General features: G+C 49.4%; 1 protein-coding gene across 1 annotated transcript; it reads right to left on the bottom strand.

Annotated features, from left to right (window-relative positions):
* Positions 1-35: 35 nt before the first annotated feature.
* MMP2 (matrix metallopeptidase 2) lies at positions 36-27,996 on the bottom strand. The gene is made up of 14 exons (XM_004057657.5): positions 27,612-27,996; positions 26,626-27,434; positions 23,130-23,356; positions 22,101-22,249; positions 20,813-20,941; positions 20,463-20,636; positions 17,562-17,735; positions 16,451-16,624; positions 14,305-14,460; positions 12,972-13,107; positions 9,208-9,344; positions 7,822-7,981; positions 3,387-3,496; positions 36-937 (listed from the first exon to the last, which is right to left on the bottom strand). Exons 2-14 carry the CDS (start codon positions 26,776-26,778, stop codon positions 834-836), a joined length of 1,983 nt encoding a protein of 660 aa, XP_004057705.3. The 5' UTR covers positions 26,779-27,434; positions 27,612-27,996; the 3' UTR covers positions 36-833.

Raw genomic sequence — 27,996 nt, 5'->3', positions numbered from 1 at the left:
TTGTCTAGGCTCTGCTAAAACAGATGGCAAACACGGCCACTCAGTAGGTGTCTTTATTCATACTTGTTGACGTTTCCCATGGGCAACGGTTGAAGGGAGGGGCAGGGAGGGCTGAGGGGGAAGCCACGGCTTGGTTTTCCTCCATCCAGTGGAGAAGAGACTCGGTAGGGACATGCTAAATAGAGTGAACAGGGGAACCATCACTATGTGGGCTGAGATGCACTGTGCAGTGACTTCAGACAACCTGAGTCCTTCTGTCAGGAAATGCAATTTCTAAGTGGAAAAAAAAAACAAGACCCAAAGGAAAAAACAAAGTGCATACAAAGCAAACTGCTAATGTAAGAAAGGTTCTAAGGCAGCCAGCAGTGAAAAGCCAGGGGTCTGGAGTGGCCACCTGGCCATGCCCCTATCCCACTGCCCTGTGCCAGGCTGTCGGGCCACCAGTGCCCTCTTGAGACAGTCTCCATTGGCTCCAAGGGTGCTGTGAGCCACAGAAGGTTGTGAAGGGAGAAGAGCCTGAAGTGTGGCAGCACCAGCGCAGCCCAAAGCAGGGCTGCGTTGAAAATATCAAAGTATCTCTTTAGGGATGGCTCTGAGGGTTGGTGGGATTGGAGGGGGAAGGGGCGCCTGGGAGGAGTACAGTCAGCATCTGTTATTGGGCACCGGGAGGAGCCACTCTCTGGAATCTTAAATTACCAGGTAGGAGTGAGAATGCTGATTAGCTGTAGAGCTGAAGGCACGGCTGCCAGGCCCCTCCGGGTCCTTGTCTAGTTCTCCAGGCCCGGTGTATCGAAGGCAGTGGAGAGGAAGGGCCTGTGGGAGCCAGGGCCAGCTCAGCAGCCTAGCCAGTCGGATTTGATGCTTCCAAACTTCACGCTCTTCAGACTTTGGTTCTCCAGCTTCAGGTAATAGGCACCCTTGAAGAAGTAGCTGTGACCTGGGATAGAGAAAGAAGAGACCGTGACCCCCTTATCCTGACATTCTGGCACACAGAAGGTTCCTGGGAACTTTGAATTTCTGCCTGGCATAGGGAAGAAGCTTTTAAAGCAGAAGAGAGCTTTGAAAGGCTGAGGCAGGAGGATTGCTTGAGCCCAGGAGTTTGAGACCAGCTTGGGCAGCATAGAGAGACCCCCATTTCTACGAAAAATATATTTAAATTAGCTGGGTATAGTGGTGCATTCCTGTAGTCCAAGCTACTTAGGAGGCTGACGTGGGAGGGTCGCTTAAGCCCAGGAGTTTGAGGCTGCAGTGAGCTACGATTGTGCCTCTAGCCTGGGTGATAGAGCAAGACCTTGTCCCCCCCCACCAAAAAAAACTCAACTGTGGCTGGGCGCAGTGGCTCACGCCTGTAATCCCAGCACTTTGGGAGGCCGAGACGGGCAGATCACGATGTCAGGAGATCGAGACCATCCTGGCTAACATGGTGAAACCTCGTCCCTACTAAAAATACAAAAAATTAGCCGGGCGTGATGGTGGGCGCCTGTAGTCCCAGCTACTTGGGAGGCTGAGGCAGGAGAATGGTGTGAACCCGGGAGGTGGAGCTTGCAGTGAGCCAAGATCGCGCCACTGCACTCCAGCCTGGGTGACAGAGGGAGACTCTGTCTCAAAAAAAAAAAAAAAAAAAAAAATTCAATTGTTTCAACCTGAGCTGATTGAAGAAAAGAAAACAAAAACAAAACCAAAACACAACAAAAGCCCAGAAGAGCCCCCTCTGGGAGTGGAAGAAGGGAAATGGCTGTGAAATAAGCTCTTTTATTCCCTGTTTGCTCATCTCTAAGATGAGGATAAAGATTATCAACCTTCTAGGGCTTGCAGTGAGCATTAAGTCAGATAACATATGCTATTATTAAAAACAGTAACTCCACTTAACACAAGCATCAAACTAAGCACATTCCATGTACCAGAGGTGGCAAAACAGGATATATCCAGTCCTATCAGGCCCACAGATGGGTTTTATTTGACTCTCACAAGTTTGTTTTGTTTTGTCTTTAAATCTGAATAACTTGCCAACATGTAAACATCCAAAAAGTCACACAGAAGTACAGATTTCTGGCTTCCTTTAAAAAAACTAGAATATCTAATATAGAATATCTAACAACACCAGGCCCCATTCTTTTTTTTGAGACCAGGTCTCACTCTGTCACCCAGTCTGGAATGCAGTGGCATGAACACGGCTCACTGTAGCCTCAAACTCCTGGGCTCAAGTGATCCTCTCTGCTCACCCTCTCCAGTAGCTGGGACTACAGGTATGTGCTGTCATGTGTAGCTAATGTCCTTTAAAATTTTTTGTAGAGATAGAGTCTCACTATGTTGCCCAGGCTGGTCTCAAACTCCTGGGCTCAAGCAGTTCTCCTGCCTTGGCCTCCCAGAGTGCTGGGATGACAGGTGTGAACCATGGCAGCTGGCCTAGGCCCCTAATCTTGCCCGCCAATAATTATCTGAAGGTGAGAAGAAAGTGTCTCCTGTAAATGAGGCATGTGCTCTGATTCTGCACAGACTCCACAATTCCCCACTGTCTGCCCCTGCCTGCTTTACTCATTTGTGCTACCTGCCTGACACATGGAGCTGTTGGAGTTTGTGACTCCTGACATACATAATCTCATTTACTATTAATATGCTAGCATGTAGTAGGTGCTCAATAGATGTTTATTCTTGAAGATAACTCCTAATCTAGCATCTGATTGTACACTGCTTTTTCTTGGACATGTAAGACCTTCAGCTACTGGAGGTCAGGGCCTGTGCTTAGCATACAGTAGGTGCTCAAAAAAAAAATCTGTGGAATTCAGTTTAAATCTCCTCTAAAAAAGCCAAACTGGACCCATTTCCAGGACCCTAGAAAGCTCACAGATGCCTCCTCAAGAGTGTGATTTTCAAACTCCAAGTTCTATCCCTCGCTGCTACTGGTTGTGTTTTAATCAGCAGGGGGCCAGGGGCAAACTGGTTGAGTGGAGGATCTTTGCCACATGAGCAACAGAGCATGACAAAGTTTGCCTTGTCTCAAATGGAGCCATCCTTCTGCTAATGGGAGGTGGTCACAGGCCTCCTGCAAAACCCAAAAGGGCCAGGATCAAACCCCAGAATGAATCCACGGCACAGAGCCCATGTTCCTTCTCCCCCGGCCCAGGCCTTCCGCCCTCCCCTGCCCTGGCTCTAGGCCCTGCAGCTGTGAGAAGTCTTTCTGGATCTTACTGCCTGGAGCCAGGCCAAGGAGCAGAGGTCAGGGATCTGGAAACCTTCCCAGCCCTGGGATGAAGGAGTTGATTTGTTTTCCCGGGCGCTGCCTGCCTGCCTGCCCTGCACAATGAAGAAGTGTGTGTTTGCAAGGAGCTGGGCCCTGGCTAGGGGCAGGGAGTCCTAGAAAGCGGAGACAGTCCTGGGTGGCTCACCGCTGCCCTGCAGGTCCACGACGGCATCCAGGTTATCAGGGATGGCATTCCAGGCATCTGCGATGAGCTTGGGGAAGCCAGGATCCATTTTCTTCTTCACCTCATTGTATCTGTAAAGAAACAGACACAGTGAACCAGCAGGACCTCTCTAAAGGACACTTCCCCCCTGGCCTGGATGGGAGCACCCAGCTGATGGCTCCCGGATAGGCCTCGGAAACTGGACCTAGCCCTTCAGGGAAGCAGCCAGCTGCAGTGGAAGGAAGGGCATGGAATCAGACCTGAGTCTGAGCCTCAGATCTACCACTTTTAATTATATGACTTTGGATGACCCCATAAAAACAATCTCATGATTACTGCTAACATTTATAAAGCACTTACTACATGCCAAACAGTATGTTAACCACTTTCCATACAGCCACAGTTTTACCAGCTGTAAAATGGGGTTGTGTCTAATTTAGTGTATTTAATTTAATGCATGCATTAAATAAAACAGCACATGCAGAGCCTCTATCCCCATGTCTTATAAATATTTAGTAGGTACTTAAGAAATGTTAGCTCCCTTACAAACAAATCCCTGCTGTAATCCGAGGAGTGCTAAACTAGAAGCCCAGGGATGGGAATCTGCCCCATCATTCTTTCACTTCATGGCTTGGAAAAATTGCTGCTGCTTCATCTGCCACAGGGAGATGACAGTCCCTGCCCTGGGAGATGATCATGGCTGGGGCAGTGAGGTTACAATGCAAGGTGGAAGGTACGTGTGAGTCCAAGGCCTGTTAGTCACAGGGTGGGCCACATGCCACCTCAGTTCCGGCGGCAGCAATCCTGGGCCCCGCCTTTAATTCAGGTAAATACTTTGGGCATCGGTTAGTATGTTCTTCTCCCTGGCTAGCAACCCTTCTGTCTTTTAAGATTTTTGGAAAACTTTTTAAATGCTGCTGTCATGTTGATTTCTTTGCCTCTCCACTTCATTATTCCATAAATATTTACTGAGCTCCTACTATGGGAGCTGTGGATATCCTAGTAAACAAGTCTTGCCCAAGTGGAGCTGTTTCTAGATGAATCTGTGTTCGCATCCCATCCTGGTAGCAGCCACCCTTTGCTCCACAGTGCCTCCTAGTGGGCTCCCTTCCTTTCTGCAGCCAGCCTTGACCACCTCCACCCTGGACCCCAACAGCAGCTTTCCCTATATGCTCCCTTCTAGAGGAGACTTCTCCCTCAAAGGGACTTCTCCCTCAGCCATCACCCCGAAGAACTAACGCCTTCCTTAATCCCAGCTGCAGCATAAAACTCATTCTTACAAAACCTGGCATGCTTCCTCATGCCCTGGGTCACCAAAACCAAGTTCCCTAGCTCAAAATCCCAACACTCCCATCCAAGGGACCTCCACTGAGCCCTCAAACTACATTCCCTAGCATTAGGATAGTTTGGAGATGTGTGTCCCACACTTGAACTGGCCCTCATTTCTTTCTCATTCTACCCACAGAAGGTGGGGATGGCAGAAGTCAAGCCCATTTTACAGATGAGGAAACTGAGGCTCAGATAAGAGAATTAGTTTGCTTCCAAGTTCTTTTCATCCAGAAAGAATACAAGCACTGTGGTGTCAGAAGATGTGGTACTTCTCTGCAGCTGTAGAAGTTGCCATGTATAGCAGGTGTTAAGAACACAGATATTTGTGTCCCAGCTTTTCCTTGAGCCACTTTAGCCTCAGTTTCCACACTTGGGAAAAGGAGCTAACGGTATCTACCTCAACTGAGAAATATAGGTGACATGCATAGCCTCAGGCTGGGCTATGGTAGAGGCCCCATACTGAGAGCCATCATTATCTGATTCAAATGTGTTTACATAATTTTCCCTCATTCTACTATAAACTACATGAGGGCAGGGTGTGATGATTTCTTGACCCCCGTCTCTCCAGCAGCTAGCTAAGTGCCTGGCACACAGCAGATGTGGAACATATATTTGTAGCTTAGTGAAAGCTTCTACAAGCAGGGCCTGAGCTCTTCCTGGCATGCTGAAGACAGCTGCTCAGCCTCTGTCATTCTGGGGCTCTCTCTCCTTCTCCAGCAAAGATGCCTCTGGGGCCTCTGCAGACTCCACGGCAGGGCCAGTGTCACAAGCTCATTCACCACTTCTCTTGGAATAGAGATCTGTCTCTTTTGGAAGCCAGCCCAGAGCTTCTGATAGGCCCTTCAGCTCTGCCCCTTTTCAGGAAGTCTCAGGGTGGTTCCTCTGTAGAGCACGCTGTCTGTCCTGGCTCTGGCTTTGGGAGGTGGGCTTGTGTGGAAAAGGACTGGGATGCAAATAACTCTGCCTGGAAATCCAGCAAGGCACTGCCACAACCTCCATGCCTGTCTATGTGTGTGTGTGTGTGTGTGTGTGTGTGTGTGTGTGTGCACATGCGCACACAATCATGTTCCTATATGCTAGGAACAGGTCTGTTTTTGCATGTTTACATAGATACAGTGCATGGAAAAGTGATTTAAAAAGTTCTTCCAACACCATAATTTGAAAACTTCAGGGCTTTAGGATTCTAAGATTCACGTTTCTGTGGGTCTGTGTGGCTCCCCAGCCACAATTCTAAGACTTGGAGATTCAGGGCTCCTACAATGCTGAGATGCCATTCGCAGTACGTGTGTGTGTGTGTGTGTGCACACGCGCATGCACACTGTCTGGGGCTAGTGTCTGGAGCCGGTGGGTGGAAAGCCCGTTCTGTGGTTTCCTGCCTGACTGTTTTCTTTCTTGAGGCTTGAGATATCAATCAGCTTAGGTTGCTAAGTGTCTTAGCAATATGTCTGGAATTCCACCCTCACATGGGCAGGCCTGGGATATAAAGAGTTTCTGAATGCAGGGCAGCTGGGGGGCAGAGTAGTGGGGAGGAGGGAAGGGGGAGAAGACAGAGGCCTTAGGAAGTAAGCGGGATTGTTTTGGGGATGGCAGACAAAGGCCTCAGGAAGTGCCCTCTAAAATTCTTGGGGAGGGCCCAGATGCAGTGGCAGCCATGGAAGGAATGTGGGGATACCAGGAGGGAGGGGATGGAAAGACACACCATAAGTCTTTGTGCCCCAACCACTCTTTTCTCACTAATCAAATGGACTGGCAGGTATAGTGGAGGGGGTACTCAGTTAGAATACAAGAGAAGTAGCTATAATCCTGGCTTTGTGCAAACACACATATCTCAATAGCTTGGACAAGTTATTTAATTTCTTTGGACCTCCGTTTCCTTTTCTAGAAAGTGTGAAGAATTACAGTCAAACTCCTGAGGTTTGGGCTACCTCTCACCAGCCACTCCTGGATATTAGGTTCCCTGGTCATGACTATAGCCCCTCAGAACTGGACCCTTTCCTGTAGATAACCTGGAGCACAGAACCATCTGCTTCCAAATTGTTCCCCTGCCAACCTGCACCCACAGCCACGGGCCTGCTGTGAGCATGACACAGGGCACCTGCTCCTTCCATGGGGTCTGATTTGGATGCTGGCTTCTATGGATGACTGGTGCACCCATCTCTAAGTCTTCTTCATATTTTGTCCACTGCCTTCATGTTCCCCCATCTCTTGGAACCCCCATTCCACCATCTCGGGTATAGAATAGTAGTGAAGAGTGAAGACTAACATGTTTTCCCAGGAGACAGAATGCCAGGGTTCAAATCCCAACCTGTCCCTACCTGGCTATGTGACTCCAAGCTGGTTACTTAACCTTTCTTTTTTTTTTTTTTGAGATGGAGTCTCACTCTGTTGCCCAGGCTGGAGTGCAGTGGCGTGATCTCAGCTCACTGCAACTTCTGTCTTCCAGGTTTAAGTGATTCCCCTGCCTCAGTCTCCCTAGTAGCTGGGATTGCAGGCATGCACCACCATGTCCAGCTAATTTTTTTTGCATTTTTAGTAGAGATGGGGTTTCACCATGTGGCCAGGCTGATCTGGAACTCCTGACCTCAAGTGATCCGCCCATCTTCGCCTCCCAAAGTTCTGGGATTACAGGCGTGAGCCACTGTGCCCAGCCATGGTTACCTAACCTTCCTGAACCCAGGTTTCCTCATCTGTAAAATGGGAGGAATAATAATTCCTATCCCATACAGCCCTTGGGACAGTCTCTGGCACATAGTGTCAATAGGAGCAGTTATTATCTTTATTTTTATTACCCCCTTCTTCAGTGAGTCATTTCAAAATATGAGGGTCCAGACCAGACATGGGCCAATCAAAAGAATTCTGCAAAGAGAAAGGATATTCCAACCAGAATTATATCAGCAATGTGTACAAGAATGATTCACCTTTGGCAACATCTCAGAGGTGCCAGATACCAAAGAGGTTAGAGACCAGAGAGAGGGCATCCAGAGCCCACCGACCTCTGAACTCAACCCAGGAGGCTTGAAGCCTCAGGGTGGCTTCTCTGTCTCTCGCAGCCAACTGTGCTGCTGTCCCACCCACCACCCTCCCTTACCTCCAGAATTTGTCTCCAGCAAAGATGTATGTCTTCTTGTTTTTGCTCCAGTTAAAGGCGGCATCCACTCGCTGGACATCAGGGGGCAGTCCCAGGCTGGTCAGTGGCTTGGGGTACCCTCGCTCCAGGGTGCTGGCTGAGTAGATCCAGTATTCATTCCCTGGGGTGGAAGCAAAGGGTGTGTTGGCTGGTGCTGACATGCCCTAGGCCAGCCTGTTCCTCCCATCATCTGTCTGTCCACGGGCCCCACTGCAGCCATTCCCAACAGAGTGCAACTTCCTGCTCACTCCTGGTTGCAGTGCCCAGAATCAGGGCTCACACAGAGGGCTTTAGAAGTCAATTACAGAAGGTGCCTGGTCAAGGACGTGAGTTGGGGGATAAATCCAGCTCACACTCTGCTCACCAAGTCGTGCACTCTAAGGGCCTTGCTGCCATAAAGAGGCACCTTTTGCTAATTTGCAAAAAGGTGCCCTAGGAGCCAGCAGTTGTCCTCTCCGGGACCCATTATTACGGTGGATTGGGGGAGATGGGAGCCAGGTGGTGGAGACAATAGTCTTGGCTGAGCCTTTATCTTCTCTAGGATCCCACCTCAGACCAGGACAGGGACCTCCTAAGTCCTTCTTTACCCCTCATAACAGCCCAGCTGTCTGTCTCCCTGAGTGGTTTGTGAGCAACGCGAGGGCAGAGCTTGTATCCCCAGGGTCTGGCAAAGCCCAGCGCATGGAAATGCTCCAATAAATGTTAAATGAGTAAACCTTAGCCATACAGACCTCACCTTGATGATTTCTACCACTTCTAGGGGCTCCCTGTACTATTATTTACTTAACATTCTGCTTTCGGTGAATTCATTTTGAAATCTTTAAAAATAAATTTATTAAAAAATGTTTTTTGACTGTCAAAATATCAGTTACTGAATAATCCGTTTCTGTCCTGATTTGAAACTCCACACTATTATAACTAACTGCCTCTGTTAAAACCAATTTATGTCTAAAAGTAAAAATGAAAACAAATATTCTTTAAAACATTCGAACTAAAACTGTTACCTGCCAAAGACTGTATCACTACAAAGGCGTTAGGGACACACCAGCACTAAACTGAGACTTTTTTTCTTCTAGAAAAGAAATGAGACGGATTGAAAAGAATTAAGAAAATGAAATGTGTACACTGAGGGTTAATGCTATCTGATGTTGGGTGTCGGAACCAATCTCCCAGAGGAGTTGCGCACTTCAGGAAATAATGTTGAAAGAATGAATCCATAAAGGAAAGGGAGCACCCACGGGTGCATAGGAACTGTGGTTTGAGAGGGGGAGTGAGCCTGGGACACCCAGGAGCCCTGGTGCAGAGCTCTGTGGAGCTGAGGGCCAAGGAAGGGTGCTTCCCACACACCTGCAAAGAACACAGCCTTCTCCTCCTGTGGGGCCTCGTATACCGCATCAATCTTTTCCGGGAGCTCAGGCCAGAATGTGGCCACCAGCAGGGGCCCCATGGGCTTGTCACGTGGCGTCACAGTCCGCCAAATGAACCTGGCAGGAGGCAAGGGGGCACAGGAAACCACATCTTCAGTCACCCTGCAGCTCGAACCACACACACACCCCCAAACCCACCCAGAAACATCCCAGAGATGATTCCATGATGGGAGTGGGAGGCAGGATCAAAGGAAGGTTGGAGGAGGACTGGAGAACGGGCAGAGTTCCTGTCTGCAATCTGCTGGAGCTGAGAAACATCCTCCTACCCTGTTCTCTCCCTCTACCTCCTCCAGGAAGCCTTCCCTGACTACCTCTGTCCATATTGTGTTTTCCCTCTCTAAGCCTCTCAAAATCATCAACTCTGAGTGCCTGGAACAGTAGTGTCTGTTTGTCTTAACTCTCCTATTTGATTAGAGGCCAATCGGGGCAGAAGCTGATGACACTCAAGTATTTCCTGAATTAAAATGAAATGAATTTGTGTACTTTGTCAAGAGTAAGAGTTATCATTTATTGAGGTCCTACTAAATGCCGTGTGCTTTATGTGCCTTGTAATTTAATCCTCACAATCTTTTAAGACAGCACGCACTCTGGATGGTCTACCTAGCATTAATTATCTATTTCCCCACCATCCTTCTTCACAAAACTCCACATTTATGATCCAGCCATCACCTCCTCAGACCCTGTGTCCCCAACCCCCATTCTACGGGTAGATACTGATTGGTATAAGCCACTGGTTCTCAAAGTGCAGTCTCCTGACCAGCAGCATCTGCGTCACCTGAGAACTCATTAGAAATGCAAATGATTGGGTCCTTACAGAGATCTACAGATAAGAATCTCTGGGCTTGGGGCCCAGAATCTGTGTTTTAACAAGCCTTCCAGGTGATTCTAATGCATGCCAAGGTTTGAGAACTACTGGTCCAAGCCAATCAGAGTTTAGCATTCCCTAGCACTGTTACTGATTCAGCAGTTGCCATATGACTTACAGTGGTGTAAAGACGGAACACACAGACTTGTATTTCACATCTGGGGGTCTGTGTGTGTGTATCTGTGCGTGTCTCTTTCTCTCTCGCTTCCTGGGAGAGGGCAGGGATTAGAGCCCCAATTGCCACTGGCAACCTTCTTGTGACCATGAGGGGGAACCAGCCTTAGGATGAAGTCAGTGCAGAGGCTAGCAGTGCACAAAGACATCAAGTCACTGACCCTCTCTCTGCCCCTGCAGGCAGCTCTACCCCTGGACTTTGTACCAAATGAAAGCAATTTCTCTCTACTGTTTAGGCTGGATTGAGTTTGCAGAGGGATGGTCTCTGTTATTTGCAGAAAAGCATCCTAGCATAGGAAAGTGTCACAATTTTTATTTAGCAAATGAAGCTCAGAGAGGTTAAGATTCAAATTACTTAGTTATTACTATGTCAATGACTAAGTAAATTAGTTATTACCAAGATTCATATCCAGATCTGACTCCAAAGTCTGAGTTTAATCACCCTGCGATACTGTCCTTCATGACCCCCACCCTCACCAGTGCCTAGCAGCAATTTTTGCTCGTGGTTGAAGTTTAATATTTACTGGTTAATCAAATAAACCCATTAAACACTCATCAAGTTCCTTTTGAAAGAAAACTGTGATGTGGTAGGCCAGGGATGGCTCCAGCCTGGGTCTGTGCTCTGCATCCTTTCCTAGGCCCCACACATCTGAGATCTGCATGTGTGGTCAGGGCTTTCTTAGTGGGAGGAGCTCCAGATGAAGGACATTGCCAGATCCTTACAATGGGAACTGCAGAGCAGTGCTGACATCTGCTGTTATATATCCTGATTTGGGCATTCGAGGCCTGATGGGACCTGATTTCTCACTACATTCTAAGTCTCATCTCTCATTGCATTCTTGCCATTTCCCCATTGGCCAGCAGACCCTGTGAAGGGCAAGGCATCTGCACCCCAGAATGTGGCCCAGTGCCTAGAGTAGAGGAAACTCTTCCTTAAAGTTTATGGAACATCTTCTAGCCTCACCAGACTCTCACTGGCTAATCCAGAAAATTTCACATCACTATGGCTTGGCTCTGCAGGTCCCTCTGTCTCAAAGAACCTCCTAACTTGTCACCCCCATCAGATTCTTGCTTCTCCTTTAAAGGCTCTGCTCAAATGCTGCTGCATCTGTGAAGCCTTCCTTGACTGGGACGTGCTCACAAAAGCACCTAACACCTCTGCAATCACTTTTCTTTCATCTTGCCATGTCAGTTCTCCATGCCTATTTCTCAAACTGGACTTGTGATGCACAAACTTTAATGTGCATCAGAATCACTGGGAGAATTTGCTAAAATGCAGATTCCTGGGGCCTAGCCCCAGAGTTCCAGTCAGGAGGGTCTGAAGCTGGGGCAGAAAACCCACCTTTTAATACTCACACTCTAGGTGGTTCTGTTATAGGAGGCCCATGCGCCTGTCTTTGAGAACACTGATCTAGCAGCCCCCAACCCCACTGTCCCGAGAACATCATTCTTCCTCCTCCAGCTACTAAAGCCTAGCAAAGTATTTGGCACAGTAGATGCCAAACAATTATTTGTCAATAACAATAGCTAATATGAATACACTTACTGTGTCAGGCATTGTTTTTGTTCTCAGCACTAAGTTCATCTAATCCTTACAACAGCCCTAGGAGATAGGTTGGAATATTAGCCCCATTTTATAAATGAGGAAACCAAGGTACAAAGAAGATACTTAATTAACTTATCTATGATTATATAACCAGTAAGTAGCAGTTACAGAATTCTAACCCAGAGAATCTGGCTTCAGAGTCCATTTTCTCAACTACTACACTCTATGAATGAATAAATGGATGAATAATGAATAATGGATGGCTGGATAATAAATAATGGATAACAGATGGCTGGCTGGATGGATGGATGATGGATGGAAAGATATAGGTATGGATGGATGGATGGGTAGATGGATGGATGATAGAAGAATGGAAGGACAGACCCTTTAATGAGGTCCTAGATACTGCCTGCCATTCTCCAGGGAACTAGGGCATTAGGGTAAACCTCAGTCTTTAGTCAACTGAGTGGTGATCCTTATCTATAGCATGAAGAATACCACCTCTTTCTACTCTGCAGTCACTCACCACCCATACACAGAGTAATTTGGCCATTTGAGGGCAACGCCATTCTAGAAGGCCTGTGGTAGACTGAATTATGGTTCCCAATTCTTCCCTCCATTTCGATTTTAGGATTATGCATTCATATGCATTTCCATGTGACTTTGCAGTACTACCCTCTAGGGTAGGTGTTGGGATTGGCCATGTGACTTATTTCAGGCAGTGGAATATTCTCAGACAAGATGTGAGTGGAGGCTTTAAATGAGCTTGTGTAGTTCAGTTTGGCCTCTTGCACCCTGTCGTCTGCCATGAGTAGCTGCTAATCCCATGAGAACAACAGGCAGAGCACACCTGAACCCAAACTGTAGCTGAAAGTCAAGATAACTAGTAGACCCACAGACTATGAGAGAGCAAACAAAATGCTTGGGTGCAAATCCACTGAAACCTGGAGGTTGTTTGATACACAGCAGAAACTGCCTAATACAGGTCATTCTGGGAAGCACTTGGTGGAGTCTTCAGCAAAGAGTGAGGGAAAAGAATAATGGTATAAGAGCAGAGGACAGGAGACAAGGAGGACAAGAAGCAAGCTCCTGCACTCACCGGTCCTTGAAGAAGAAGATCTCACCACGGATCTGAGCGATGCCATCAAAGACAATGTCCTGTTTGCAGATCTCAGGAGTGACAGGGCCCAGCGTGGGGGTGGGGCCAGTGCCAAGGTCAATGTCAGGAGAGGCCCCTGGGGGAGAACACCTGACCTTAGACTCTCTGCAGCTCCAGAGGATCTCCCCACTAGGCTGAGCCCCGAGGGGTGCCCACCCAACCAGCTAAGAGTCAGAAGAAATCGCCTTCTGGCCATAGTGTAAGCTCCGTAAGGTAACAAGAAGATGCCTGGACTTGGGGAGTCCCGGGGCCCTGTGTACTTTATATATGCTTTTTACTGACATCACCCAAATCAGTCCTCTCTATAGCCCTGGGAGTGGGGTATCATGATTGCACCATTTCACAGGTGAGGAAACTGAGGCCCAGAAAAGTTGAGTGACTTGCCCAAGGATTCAAACCCAAAGCTGAGATTCTTATACCCACAAGAGTCAGGGCAGTCAGGGGGCCACTGGTGTGTCCAGCACTGACAGTATGGCACTTTTCATGATAAGCAATTATTTTAGAGATGAGGAAACTGAGTCCAAAGAGGTATAAAGACTTAGACAATATCTTGCAGCTAGTGAAGGGCAGAGGCCACATTTGAACCCAGCACCTCTCACGGCAGACCTTGGGCTTTTTCCTGAGTCTAGCAGTCCCCAAACTTCATCACTCGAGCACCATTTTCACTATTTTGGCCTGGCTCAGATATCACCAGGACCATTAAATATTTTTTAAAAATGAACTGACTTTTTAAACTCTAGCCTCACTGTAAGAACCAACAATAAATAAATAAATAAATAAATAAATAAATAAATAAATAAATAATTGGCTTAAGGCACTGGTTGTTCTGTTTCTACTACATACTAAAATCAAAGCTTATTGTGAAAACTAGAAACTTCCACCCCCGTATTGTTAAGGTCATTCCACATGATGGAAAATTCTGTCCTGTACTTGGCTATTCTCCTGGATTCTAAACTCCACTGGGTTGCTCAAACCTGTGTAACCTTGCACCAGGTGACCTTACTCACCTAGAAAATGGGAGAAACCCAGAAATGGAGCGCTAAGAGTGACATGGATATTAGCATTGTTCGGATAGGGAAGAGTTATCCAAGTATCCCCTTGGAGAGCTGCTCTGCCTTCCCAGGACCAGGTCAACACTCCCATTTCCTGCCCTCGTCTCCAGCACTCCTGGCTGGATGAGATCTTGCTGGTCCCACCCCCTGGGCCTCCATCCCAGGCTACATGACCTCCCCCCTCCCCACCCTCCACCCCCAACCCCCGCCCAGAGGTTTACCATAGAGCTCCTGAATGCCCTTGATGTCATCCTGGGACAGACGGAAGTTCTTGGTGTAGGTGTAAATGGGTGCCATCAGGGCCCCAGGGTCCTGGGAGTGCTCCAGCCCCATGGCGTGGCCAAACTCATGGGCTGCCACGAGGAACAGGCTGTACCCTGAGGGTTGGAGGTAGGAGAGAGGGTTGAAAGACAGGAAGAGAGATGAGAGAGAAGTCAAGACCTGACCCAGTGATGCAGACTTTTGAGGACAGCCCCACAGTAAGGGCTGAGAACCCTGGAAGCGGCATGTATTGATTTTGTTTTCTTTTCCTGAGAATTCTGGGATCAATACACAATTTTGGGATTAGTGCCTATTGTTTCCAAGTGGGGTCAGCCAAAGTCTTCTTGTCTCTTTCCAAGTCAGTATCAGGACAGGTGTGCTATAAAGGAACAGAACAAGTAGTATCTGCGAATTTTCTATTTAAAACCCCATTCATTTTAAAATTCTGCTTCCTGGCTTTTTATGTCTCTCTATAAAAGATGAGCTCTACAAACCCAGCTCCTCAGCCTCTCTGAAGAGGTAAGAAGAGTGGGGATAGGCTGGCCCCATGTTGCCACCATTTCTGCCCAGGTGAAAGCAGTAAAAACCATTCACACTTAGCGTGGTTGCAGAGGCTCAGCCACAGCCAGCAAGCAAAACCTGTGTCACACCCTGTTGTGGTTAAATGCATCCCCCCAGAAAAGATTTGCCCAAGTCTTAACCCTAGGGACCTGTGAATGTGAACTTATTTGGAAATAGGCAGGAGAATCACTTGAACCCAGGAGGCGGAGGTTGCAGTGAGCCGAGATCATGCCACTGCACTCCAGCTGAGCAAGAGCAAGACTCCGTCTCAAAAAAAAAAAAAAAAAAAAAAAGAAAAGGAGGAGAGGCAGGCAGAGTGGGAAGAAGGCCATCCATGTCATGACAGAGGCATAGACTGGAGTGACGCATCCTTCAGAGGGAACATGGCCTTACTGACACCGTGATTTTAGACTTCCAGCCTCCAGAAGCATGAAAGAATACATGGGGTTTGTTTCAAGCCATCAGCTTGTGGCACTTTGTCATGGCAGCCCCAGGAGACTATAATATTCACCCTGGGTGAGCCACTGAGCTCTGGATCCTTGAACCACTCAGGAAGATGGAGAATCCCACCTTTAGGCTGGTAAAATCAGACTGTGTCCTAGCAAGGAATTTAGCAGGGGATAAGAAAACCTCCTTTGGCCAGCCTCTGTCCACTGACATCTGCCAAGTTCCATCTCATGATGATTAAAAAGAATGAAAGCAACATAAAGACAGGCTTGCCTAATTCTGACAGGCCCTGGACCTGCCCACTGACCTGGCCATTATGAGCCATCAGGGAGCTTTAAGCAACCCTGCAACCCTGGGCCCTGTAGCCTAGATTGGGCACAGGGCCCCAAGCACCCTGCTCACTGCACTGAGCACATAGTAAGGTCACTAGCTGTCTCCTGGTCACTCTCTCCCCTGAGCTTGTGAGTCCTAGGGGGCAGAGAGCTGTCCCAGTCAGCTCCATCCTCAGCACCCAGGACTGACGAGGACCCACCATTTACACCCTGGTAACAGACGGTGCTGACTGATGGGGGAGGGAGGGCTCTAGGGGCTCCCCCAGGGCTGCGTGGACCATGGGGTCAGATCAAGCATGAGGGTCTTCCTTTTTTCCTTTCTTCTACTGCCTACCAGCTCCTTGAAGGCACCTCTTTGTGCAGTGGGAATGTCTCTTAGGAGAATTGTCTCTCTGGTAATCTGTGCTCAGAATTCAGCCAATTTTGGTAGTCACAAGCCCGCCTGGAGGGTGGCCGAAGGGGAAGGCAAGAGCAGTGACCCCTCAGGAAGGCCAGTTCTTATCCAGGAGGTGGGTAGCAGCATCTGGTCTACCAGGGTCTGATTTTGGAGGCTGTGCCTCCACCTGGATGGGCAGGATCTAAGCAGGGACCTTGGCTCCACCAGAGATGGGCATTGTCTCAGCCCAGGAGGGCGGGTCTGGGTAGGTGGGTGTCTGGGGGGCAGTGTCTATGCTTGAAGTGGGTGAGGTCTCAGGAAGGTTTTTGGAGCAAGTTTAGGGGCAAGGGCAATGTCCAGGGTCTCTGTCCAATGACCAGGGCCTCGTACCTTGGTCAGGGCAGAAGCCCCACTTGCGGTCGTCATCGTAGTTGGCTGTGGTCGCACACCACATCTTTCCGTCACTGCGGCCGGCGCTGGTGCAGCTCTCATATTTGTTGCCCAGGAAAGTGAAGGGGAAGACACAGGGGGCACCTTCTGAGTTCCCACCAACAGTGGACATGGCTGTGGGGTTAGGGATACGGGTCAAGGCGCAGCAAAGAGTCTGAGGCTACCACCAGGAAGCAATGACATGACGCTGACCTTAACGAACCACACCTAAGTTAGACTCAGTCCCAGGCACTGTATCTTTAGACTCATCTCACCCACCCCTGACAACAGCCTTGTGCAGGAGGGACTGAATAGCACCGTGTTTCATGGATGGGAAACAGATCAGAGAGATGATGAAATTTCCCTAAGCCAACACTGCTAGGAAGTATCAGAGCTGCAATTCAAACCCAGGAAGCCAGATTCCAGAGTTCTAATGAGCCTCCCATGGAAGGGGGCAGATGGGCTAGGGGCAAAGGGAGTTGGATGAAGCTGATGGCACCAGCACATGCCCCTCCACTGTGAGCCCTCTTGGGCAGGGCTTTGCAGAGACCAACCTCTGTGTCTGCTGCACAAAGCAGGCGCTCAGTAAATTCCTGTTGGAGGAAGGGAAGAAGGAAAGGAGGGAGGGATGGAGAGAAGGAGGGCAGGAGGGAGACAGGGAGGAAAGCAGGGAGCTCTTAATAAAAAACAGACTAAAAGGTGGAGATACAGACCAGGAAAGGCAGGGAAGAGAGACTGCAGGGTCAGAGAGGAGGAGAGAGAAGTATCTGCCAGAGAGCCTGAGAGAAAAGGGATGCAGGTCGGTCAGAGGATCCTGAGTAGGCCTGACATTTAGGTGTCACCAATTCAACTGTTGATGCCCAGTGTCTGTTCTGATTTCAGTGCCCAGGCCGTACCAGGTGACAAGTATCCTGACTAGCTACATGGACATCTTGGGTGTGGATGTCATTCGCACAGATGTCTTAGCACCCCTGTCTTGGGGAAAGGAGGTGGGCACACGGAGTCTTATGGGTTTTTTTTAATCAGACAGCAGGTGCTGGGCCCTGAGGGAGGGAGAGGCAGTGGCACCCACCGGTCTCAGGGCAGAAGCCATACTTCTTATCGCGGTCGTAGTCCTCAGTGGTGCCGCACCAGCGGTAGCCATCCGTGCGGCCCTCAGTGGTGCAGCTGTCATAGGATGTGCCCTGGAAGCGGAATGGGAACTTGCAGGGCTGTCCTTCAGCATTGCCGCCCATGGTGAACAGGGCTAAGGGTGGGGAAGAGAGGGAAGGATGTGAATGAGACATGCTTCCATGGGCATAGGGCTGGCTGGCTGCCCACCTGCCGGTTCACACCAGTGAAGTTGATGCATTGTTAAAATATTAAGAAAACATCTCTACTGGTTGGTAAGGAGCTGCTTCTCTGAGCTCCCAGAGAGAACCCCTGCTTCCCTGGTTATCCCAATCCCTCCCTTGGGACCTTGTGGACCACCCAACAACAAAATGATTGACACCTGGCACAGAGCAAGGGCTTCTAGAACCCTGCCTCAGCCCCAAGGGCACTGTCCATTCTGCCTGGTCCACGCCTGTACCATGCAAATTTCATGTAATAATGATGTATGACATGAGTATATCAGTCATGGCAGGCAGGACCACGAGAATTTCTCTCCATTTGATAGGTGGAGAAATCAAAGCTAGGACAAAGATGATTCTCAAACTGCTCATGGTCACAGAAATGAAAGAAGTGAATGAAGGTTGTAACTAAAAACTACAAAACACACTAATCTCAATCTCTCTTGCTCAGTCTGTCACTCTCATACATGTGTATGTGTGTGCACACGCATACACAGAAAGCTCGCTTTACCTCCTGTCAACCCCAGGCCCCTTCCTGGATGGCCTTGTTGCAGTCTCTGTAGGAAGGAGAGAAAGAGAGAAGAGGAGGAGGGAGGGAGAGGGAGGTGGTGCCTTCAGGTCCCTTTTACTAAACACTCTGGGCTCCTACTTTGACATCTTCAAGACAGGGGCCATAAATGGAGAGTTGGGGGAGGGAGTGGGGTTCAGAGCCTGGCCTGTCTGTCTTGGATTCTCCCCATCCTCCCCTCATCCACCCAAAGCTAAAAAATTGTGTGTCTCTGGAATTGCCAACCAGCAAAACCACAAGTCCATAACAAGGACCATCTGTGCACAACGGCGCCAGAGGTGACCTCACCAGCCCCCGTTAACTCCACCATGGCCGGAATGGAGCCCAGTCCCTGGCCTCCCACCACAGAACTCGAGGCCCTGTATCCTCACCACTCCCCTCTCTACCAAAAGACCTTGTCCTGCAATGCCAGAAACAATGGCACCTAGAGAAAAGGCAAGACTGAGTCCAGATACCTTAGTGGCCTCAGAGTTGAGAAAGGCAAAGCGTTAACTTCGACCAATGCCAGCCCCCTGCCTCTGACCTCCCATTTCTACCACCCAGGAAGCCCCTGTCTCCTCCCAAATTCCCCTGACAAGGATGGCAAGAATCAGACACTGACTCAGCAGTCAGCAGGGGCTGAGTAACAACAGTCTCTGCCTTGAGACCCAGACACGTGCGTGTTGTGCGTACTTGCATCTGGCTAAGCACAAAGTAAATGGCTAATGTCCAATGCAGGGAATAACCCTTCCCAAATGTATGAAATACAGCTGTTTCCACATCTAACTATCACCAAAGCATTCTGTTCCTATCAGAGGGGTGACACAGGGAAGGGTTAACGCCACATGTAATCCCTACCGGGAAACGCAAGATACAAAAAATATTTTTATTTCAAAATTTCTGACTTATTAATGGTGAATGGCTTAAACTCTTACTTAATATAAAGTTTAGCTCTGGTAATAAAAGCGTAAACAGGAAGGGAATTAACTAGCTCTGTTTCTTTCATTCTGTCAAGATGGTTGGTGCTTAGTTTTCAGTTACAGTGGGGTTAGGGAGATTCACAGACGTAAAATTACAGACATAAAGACAGTCTTTAGTCTATGTAGACTAAAGAGTCTTTGTGACATGGGAAAGAAGATAGTGTTAAAAATTTTTAGACTTTTTTCCATTTTCGCCAGGTTTTCTGGGCTTTCAATCTGCAGAATTATCAAATATGATGACTTCATAGAGTATGAAGTTACATTGTCTTTTTGTGATTTATGACTACTAAGTGTGTCAAGGATATTTTTAAAAAGGATTGAGTGTGTATGTCAATATCTGTATCCCATTTTAAAAGATTTCCCCCATGTGGCTTCAAAATCTCTGAAATGTTGCATCTCAGGCACTGACAAGCACACAAACACAAATACTGAGTCAAGCCTAAAGTCTTTATCAAGACACAGAGATGCAGACACAAGCTAGACAGGAGGCAGAAAGACAGTGCCCAAGAGAGGCAGATAGTATACCCCCGTGCCCAGACACACACACACACACACACACACACACACACACACATTAGCAGAGGCAGCATCGGGACCAAGGCAGGAGCAATAGCTGAAATTCCTCAGTTGGAGTACGCAAACCAGGTTGAGTCCAGCCCTGGTCTGAGTCCTGCCTCCCTATCACACTATTAGGTTTCCAGCTACCAGCAAGCCTTTCCTCATGCCCTTGAAGTATCAATCTTGATTGAAGTGTAGAGACTGGTTCTAGAGAGAACCACTGGGCATTGTAATAGTTCTAAGTTCACCCCAATATATATTAGAAATAAATGATTAGCAAATCAAATCTGTGACTTCCTAAATGATTGCTAATGGTGAAACTTAAAAAAAATCAACTTGATTAATTAGAGTACTACATTCATCATGGTACTGGTGGGAGAGAAACAGCAATGGCTCAGATCAGGATGGGGGGGAACTGAGTGAAGGATGTTGGAGGGATGCTCATTGACTGGCAGTGCCAGCCAGTCCTGGAGAGTGTGGAGGGCAGAGCACAGTGGGGAGCCCGGGAAGCTGGAGGCTTGGGGTGGAAAGTCTTGGGGGCTAGAGTGGATGCTCACCTTCATGGGGACAGAAGCCGTACTTGCCATCCTTCTCAAAGTTGTAGGTGGTGGAGCACCAGAGGAAGCCATCACTGCGGCCGGTGTCAGTGCAGCTGTTGTACTCCTTGCCATTGAACAAGAAGGGGAACTTGCAGTACTCCCCATCGGCATTCCCATACTTCACACGGACAACTAAAGAGTGACATGGAAGGGGGAGGTTGGACTTCTCCAGGCCTTCTTTGGAGACCAAGATTCTGACTCACCCAGATGTGTGACTTTCCTCCCCTCCCACCTCTCTGGTCCAAGCAGATGGAGTGGAGAGAGGACAGGAGAGAAGGTCTGGGGCATGCAGAGGGCCCCTTTCTCACCTTGGCCTTCTCCCAAGGTCCATAGCTCATCGTCATCAAAGTGGGAGTCTCCCCCAACACCAGTGCCTGGGGCGAAGGCATGAGCCAGGAGTCCGTCCTTACCATCAAAGGGGTATCCATCGCCATGCTCTGAAACACACACTGGGTCTTAGCTTCTAGCTGTGCCACCTAGACCCTGAAACCCCTCCACACCCCATCTACATGTGGAGCCTGTCAGCCCACCCAGCATCTGTCCCCTTCCCTTGTCCCAGTGGGGTTATCCAGGACTGTGAACAGGAGCTCAGTAGAGATCTGCTGACCTGGTTGTTACCATCCTATGGTCTACACTGCTCTCCCAGGTTTACATGACTCCCAGTATCCATACCCTCTACCTTCATTGTCTACTCTACCACCATGACACTATATCTACCACATACCCACATTGCCACACTAGTGTCCTCACCCCATCTTCATCATCCCCAGTGTCTATGCCATCCTCCATCCTGTCAATACTCCCCTCTTAACCACAATCCTGCCTTCATGTCACACTGTCACCAATATCTGCAACATGAATCCTCATGCCCACCTTGTCACCAAGGCCTGTACCACCCACCCACTTGTCTACATTATTTCCTCTGCTCTTTACCTTCATCACTTACCACTCAGTGTCTATACCACATACCTTTATGTCTGTGCTACTGGCAGTGTTCACACCATAAACTCACATGGCCACCTGGCCCAGGTTCTACGACCCTTCCTCTCAGGTCTACACTGCTCCACTGGAGCAGTTTCCAAAGCACTGGAGTGGTTTCCAAACCACTCTCATATATCTACAGTTCCTCAGTGTCTACCAGCATCATCCAACAGAGCTTTCTGTGATTAAGAGGAATATTCTTTGTCTGTGCTGTCCAAAATCAATAGTCACTAGCCTCCTGTGTCTTTTGAGCACTTAAAATGTGCCCAGTGTGACCAGGAAACTAATTTTAAATTTTTAACTAATTTAAATTTAAACAGCCATGTATATTCTACCTAATGGCTGCCATATTGGACAGCACAGTAGACCACTTGCTTCGGGTTTAGACGGCCTCCAGGTTATACCACAACACACCATCTGCCCCCATGTCAACGTGGCTCTCCAGTGTCCACTCCGTGTTGTGCTGCCCCCAACTAAATCACCCCCAGGGCCCACACCATCTACTGTCCTATGTAAGCCGCCCTCAGGATCCCCACGCCCCTCTAATGTCCATCTCACCCCCTCGTCTCAACACTGATCCCTGCTGGCCCCTCTTCTGCCCCATCTTCTGCCTACCCCAGCGGCCAAAGTTGATCATGATGTCTGCCTCTCCATCATGGATTCGAGAAAACCGCAGTGGGGTCACATCGCTCCAGACTTGGAAGGCACGAGCAAAGGCATCATCCACCGTCTCTGGGTCCAGATCAGGTGTGTAGCCAATGATCCTGGAGGTGGTAGAACAGCATGTGAGTGTGTATGCATGCACATAAGTGTGTGTATATGCAAGTATGTGTGTGTGCACAGATATATGAAAAAGTTTGAGTGTGTGTGTGTATGTGAACATACAAGTATATGCACAAGCACGGGAAGGGTGCACAGGTATGTGTATGTATATGTGAGCATGTGCCTGCGTGTATGTGTGTGTAGGCTGGGCAGGGCTCACTGCCAAGGACAACCTTCCCAGAACGCCTTGAAGACCCAGGGAGTCCCAGGCCAGCCAACATTTTTAGGCCCCAGCTCAGGAGTTCCATCTGTCACTTCTGGCTGGTGGGGGAGGGCCATAAGTAGTGCATTATGGGGCACAGGGCAAAGATCTCACCATTGGAACCCAGCACCACCCATACAGAGCACAGCTCTTGGCCCAATTAGCAACCAATTGTAACCCAATTGGGCTGCTAAACCCAATTAGCTACCAATCATCACGTTCCTTCTGCCCATCCCAATGACCTCATCTAAAAACAATAACAATGACTAGCATTACTACACTCTTGCTCTGTGTCAAAAATCATAGAAGCCGTTTGTATTAGTTCAGCCTAGCTTAGTTCCCCAACCAACCATATAAGGGCATTTTTTAAGCCCCATTTTGTAGATTGGAAAGCCAACATTCACAGCACTGAAAAGTAACCCAAAGTCTCATGGCTAGCAAGTATGAAACTCAAGTCTGTCTGACTTCATTTTCTAAGAACTGTGTATTGAAACTCCCTAAGATGCCAAGCCTTCACAAAAGATACCTCGTGGATCCCCTGAGTGGAGAGAATGCATGGGTCAAGGAGACTCATGTCCCTCAGCCCCATGGCCCTGCCTCCCCAAGCCCTGCCCCGGCACCTGTATGTGATCTGGTTCTTGTCCCACTTGGGCTTGCGAGGGAAGAAGTTGTAGTTGGCCACATCTGGGTTGCCGCAGCGTGGCTTCCGCATGGTCTCGATGGTATTCTGGTCAAGATCACCTGTCTGGGGCAGTCCAAAGAACTTCTGCATCTTCTTTAGTGTGTCCTTCAGCACAAACAGGTTGCAGCTCTCCTTGGGGCAGCCATAGAAGGTGTTCAGGTATTGCTGAAAGACATGCACACCCCCAAGGCAATCAGCCACATTAGGATGGCACAGTATTGACCAAAGCAGGCTGCAGCAATCAGCCCCCCAACCAAGTGCCATAGTCCAGACAGGATATAAGCCAGGGGTCCCAGAGCACTGGGTGGAGTACTGGGTTCCCAAACCAGCACGGTCACCCATTGAGCGACAGGACATACAGCTATAGAGAGCATGGCTACCACTTGTTGGTGCTGGGTGCTGACTATATGTCCAGGCACTAAAGTCAGAATATGTTAACTAATTTAATGCTCAAAACTCTGTAATGTAGATATACTAACCCTATTATACAGAGGAGGAAACTGAAGCACAGAGAGGTTAAGAAACTTGCTTACGATCACACAGTTCACAAATGGTAGATCTGGATTTGGGACAAAGCAATCTGGCTCCAGAGGCTGTGATACGGAATCATTATACTCCAGCATCCTTCCTTTACCTCTATCAACTCATTTGTCTACCTTGCGGCTGGTGACTTGGGGACTTTTTTCCTCCTGTTTTCTTCTAAAGAGATTCAAGGACTATGTGCATGGGCTCTGGCAGTAGACAGACCTGGGTTTAAATCCTGAATCAGCCATTTGCAAAAAGAAAGTAGTCCTGTCCTTCATGAGCCATAAAACTGGCCCTGCCCAAACTGAGGCCAAAACTGAGCAGGTCCCTGCAGAGGTTCAGGGAGCAACCGACTCATTTATTTATTCAACAAATACTCTTTAATACCTACCATGTACCAAGCCCAGTGCTACTGCTGAGGAAAAACTGGTGAACAAGATAGACAACTCTGTCTCCAAGGTTCAAATCCTAGCAGGGAGGCTGATAGATCACAAATAAAACAAAATGAAGTATGTGATAAGTACTGTGTTAGAATGGTGAAAGGAGCCAGGAGATCTTCTGACAATGGTCCTAGCCTTGTTGGAAGTAGTTAGGAAAGGGGAAATGGAGGACATAACAATAATAATAATAGAATGGAATAATGGCTAGTGCTTATTGAGTACTTACCATGTGCTAGGTAAGCACCTAAGATTACCTCTCTTTTAACCCTGAGATAGGAAATTTCCCAGTTTGCAGATGAAGAAACTGAGAAGTCACTTGCCCAACATCATCACTAGGCCAGCTGGTTGGTTCATGCACTCTTTGATTTGAAGCCAAGCGGTCTAAGTCCAGAGTTATCTTCTTAAGCCCCCACTGCATTGCCTCTGGACAACACAGACTTCCATTTGTCAGAGGTGTTCAAACCAGGCACCTCCATCTCGAGTGGGGGCTGGGTAAGATGAGGCTGAGACCTGCTGTGCTACATTCCCAGGAGGGCAGGCATGCATTCTTAGCCACAGAATGAGACAGGAGGTTGGTAGGACTGATTTCACAATATACAGGTCGGGTCACAAAGACCCCTATGATAAAACAGGATGCAGTAAAGAAGCTGGAGAAAGCCCACCCAAACCAAGACGGCAATGAAAGTGACCTCTAGTCGTCCTCACTGCTCATTATATGCTAATTATAATGTATTAGCATGTTAAGTACTATAGACACTCCCACCAGCGCTGTGACAGTTTATAAATGCCATAGCAACATTGAGAAGTTACCCTATATGGTCTAAAAGGGAGAGAAACCCTCGTCCAGGAACTCCCCACCCTTTTTCTGGAAAACTCTTAAACAATCCACCCCTTGTTTAGCATATAATCAAGAAATAACCATATGTATACTCAGTCCAGCAGCCCATTCCCTGTTCTGCCTATGGAATAACCACCCTTTTATTCCTTTACCTTCTTAATAAATTTGTTTTCACTTTACTCTGTGGGCTCGCTCTTGAATTCCTTCCTGTGCAAGCCAAGAACCCATGTGGCCCCCAGGCCACAACCAATTTAGGTGTTCATCCTGTGACCCATTGGCTGGAAAAGGTGTAGGAAACCAAGTAGCTTTGTCATTGTCCCAAAGCTCCACTCTCACCCCCACCCAACAGCCACATCATTATGCCAGCCAGCTCCAGATCCTTGAAAAAAGTAGCCCTCTAAAAATGTATGGAGGTTTCCCAACCCATCTATCCAGAGGGGGCTGAGACCTAGCTGTTTGGAAAGGGTGAGAGTTGGGAGAGGGTAGGTGTCACCTCCTGAAGGAGTTCCTAGGGTGACCAGAGGGCATGGGCGTCTTCTCCCGGACAGGTTGAGGGGGAGGCTGGAGGGCAGGGTGGCTGAGGCAACAAGGGAGCAGATATCCCCTGGACTGGAAAGGACATCTTGATGGGTCCCTGGCCTGCCTCTCTCCACAGGCCCTACTTACGCAACATTGCGGCCAGGCTCAGTGCCCCTCCAGCCAGGCGCGCGCACGCTCACAAGACAACTTCTGAACCGCGGTTTGGGAGCCCAGCCAGGAAGGAGGGCTCTCTGGCCGCTCTCCGACCCGAGCGGAGCGCAGTCCGCCCCCGCCCCACGCGCCGGGCCCTCCAGCGCCTGCCCCACTCCTCCTCCCTCCTGCCGGGCCAGCTCTCTCCTTCTTTTCTCCGACCCTTTGGAGAAGTTCGAGGAAACTTTCCGAGGCCCAGCCCTTGACCAATTTGTCCATTAAGCCAGGAGAAAAAAGATGCGCTCTCTGCTTCCCTCCTGCCCCAATCACTTCCCAAATGGCCCCCTCGAGCTGTTTGTTTAAAGGTCCCTCTCCGGATCTGTGCCGAAGGTCCCCAGAAATTTGCCAAGCCCCGCTTTGACCAAGCTCCCTCCCATCCTTATGCGCGCATAAGTTTACCCAAATTGTGTGCCAGAGCCCCGTTCCCAAAGTCCTACATTAGCAAAAACGACCCCTTTAGCTGTTTGCCAAAGGCCTACCTAGACGCTTGGCAAGAGCCCTTAGCAACTGCCCAGATGTGTCCAAAAGTTGTTTACAAAGACCGCCCCCCCACCTTGCCAAATGTCCCAGATACTAGAGGAGGTCCCCGCTATTTACATAAGAGTCCCTTTCCAGTAGTTTGCCAGGTCACCCCTCTCCCACTCTCTGGCTTGTTTTTCGCCCCACTGCTGTATGCTGAAGGTTGCCAAATTGTTTATCAAAAGTTTTCTTTGCTTACAAAAGATCCCCCACCGTTTGCAAGAGATCACTCCAATAGCTTGCCAAAGACCCCACAAGCTGTTTACTGAAGCCCCTCCCCCACGCCGTGTGCCCACCACCGAGGGCAGGGGGAGAGACACCGCCATCCTTTGCCTCCGAAGTTTGTCTAAACGTGGTTCCTTGAGGCCAGCGTAGCAACTCACCACTGCCAACTCTTTGTCCGTTTTGGGGGCGACATCGCCGGGGAACTTGATGATGGGCGACGGCGCGGCGGCGGCGTGGCTCAGCAGGCAGCCCAGGAGACAGAGCGCCCTCAGGGGACCCGTGAGCGCGCCCCGGGCCATTAGCGCCTCCATCGTAGCTCTCCCTGGCCCCGCGCGTCGCCCGGGGGTCGCTGGCTCGGTGCGTGTGGCCGCGTCGCCGCCTGGTTGGAGCCTGCTCCGCGGCGCAGGGCTGCGCTCCGAGGGTCCGCTGGCTCGGTGGCCTGGGGTTTGCCCGGCTCAGCGGCTCATGGTCCGGCCTCCGCGCCCCAGCCCCCGCCGCCGCCGCCGCCGCCGCAGGTCCTGGCAATCCCTTTGTATGTTTAAAGCCCCAGATGCGCAGCCTCCAGCCACCGCCTGAGGAAGTCTGGATGCAGCGGAAACAAGGGAGGGCAGCCGCCAGATGTAGCCGGCTGGGCTGGGAGGGAGCTGGCAGAGCGGGGCTGGGGGCGGGGGGCGCACTCGGGCCCGCCCCTCTCTGCCCCACCCCCCTACTCGCCCTCCTCCACTTTTCTCTTTTTTCCTTTCTCCACCTCTTTTCCCCGGCCGCCTGCTACTCCTGGCCTCTACGTCCACCCTCAGTGCACGACCTCGTCACCCCACTTGCCTCTCTCGCGATCTGGGCGCACAGCCTCAGAACCCCCTGCTGGGAAACATCTGGCGCTGTCGCTCTAGGCCCTTGACGTCCTGAGGTTAGAGAGCAGCGGTACTACTAGGAGGGACGCCGGCTTGGCTAGGACACCCTGCACTCCCTGGGGTCAGGAACGGGAAGGAATGGTCAGAAACAGATGATCAGCCACAATGATAGATGGTCAGAGACAGAAATTTTCGATATTTAGGGATAGGGACAGAGAGATTCTGGGATGAACAGAGATGGAAAGAGAGAGATGGAAACAGAGACAGTGGAAGGTCCCAGGTTGCTTCCTTACCTCTTTCCTTCTGCAAATGTGTCAGCCTTAACTTGGCCTCGCATAGTGCGAGATGCTAGATACACCTTGGGAAATAGAGCAGTCACGGGCCCCGCGTTAGAGACGTTGGAACCAGAGCGACTCCATCTTGAACAGGGGGCTGGGCTGCACTCCCAGGAGGGTCCGCATTCTCAGTCACAGGATGAGATAGAAATTGGGCAAGACTGGTTTAATAAGATAGAGGTCACAAAGACCCCACTGATAAAACAGTATGCAGTAAAGAAGCCAGCCAAAACCAAGATGGCAAAGAAAGCGACCTCTGGTCATCCTCACTGCTCATTTTACGCTAATTATAATGCATTAGCATGTTAAAGGAAGCACCCACCAGTGCCATGGCAGTTTATAA

This window comes from Gorilla gorilla, chromosome 18, assembly GCF_029281585.2.
Source record: "Gorilla gorilla gorilla isolate KB3781 chromosome 18, NHGRI_mGorGor1-v2.1_pri, whole genome shotgun sequence".
NCBI lineage: Eukaryota > Metazoa > Chordata > Mammalia > Primates > Hominidae > Gorilla > Gorilla gorilla.
This window is presented reverse-complemented; position numbering and strand designations above follow the sequence as displayed.

What these genes read in the sequence shown, in the direction of transcription:
- MMP2 (XM_004057657.5), bottom strand. Translation starts at nt 26,778, where the DNA reads ATGGAGGCGCTAATGGCCCGGGGCGCGCTCACGGGTCCCCTGAGGGCG. An exon ending in CGGCTTCTGTCCCCATGAAG is followed by an intron (nt 17,736 to 20,462) that starts GTGAGCATCCAC and finishes CCCCACCCTTAG; the next exon opens with CCCTGTTCACCATGGGCGGC. An exon ending in TGGCTTCTGCCCTGAGACCG is followed by an intron (nt 16,625 to 17,561) that starts GTGGGTGCCACT and finishes CTAACCCCACAG; the next exon opens with CCATGTCCACTGTTGGTGGG.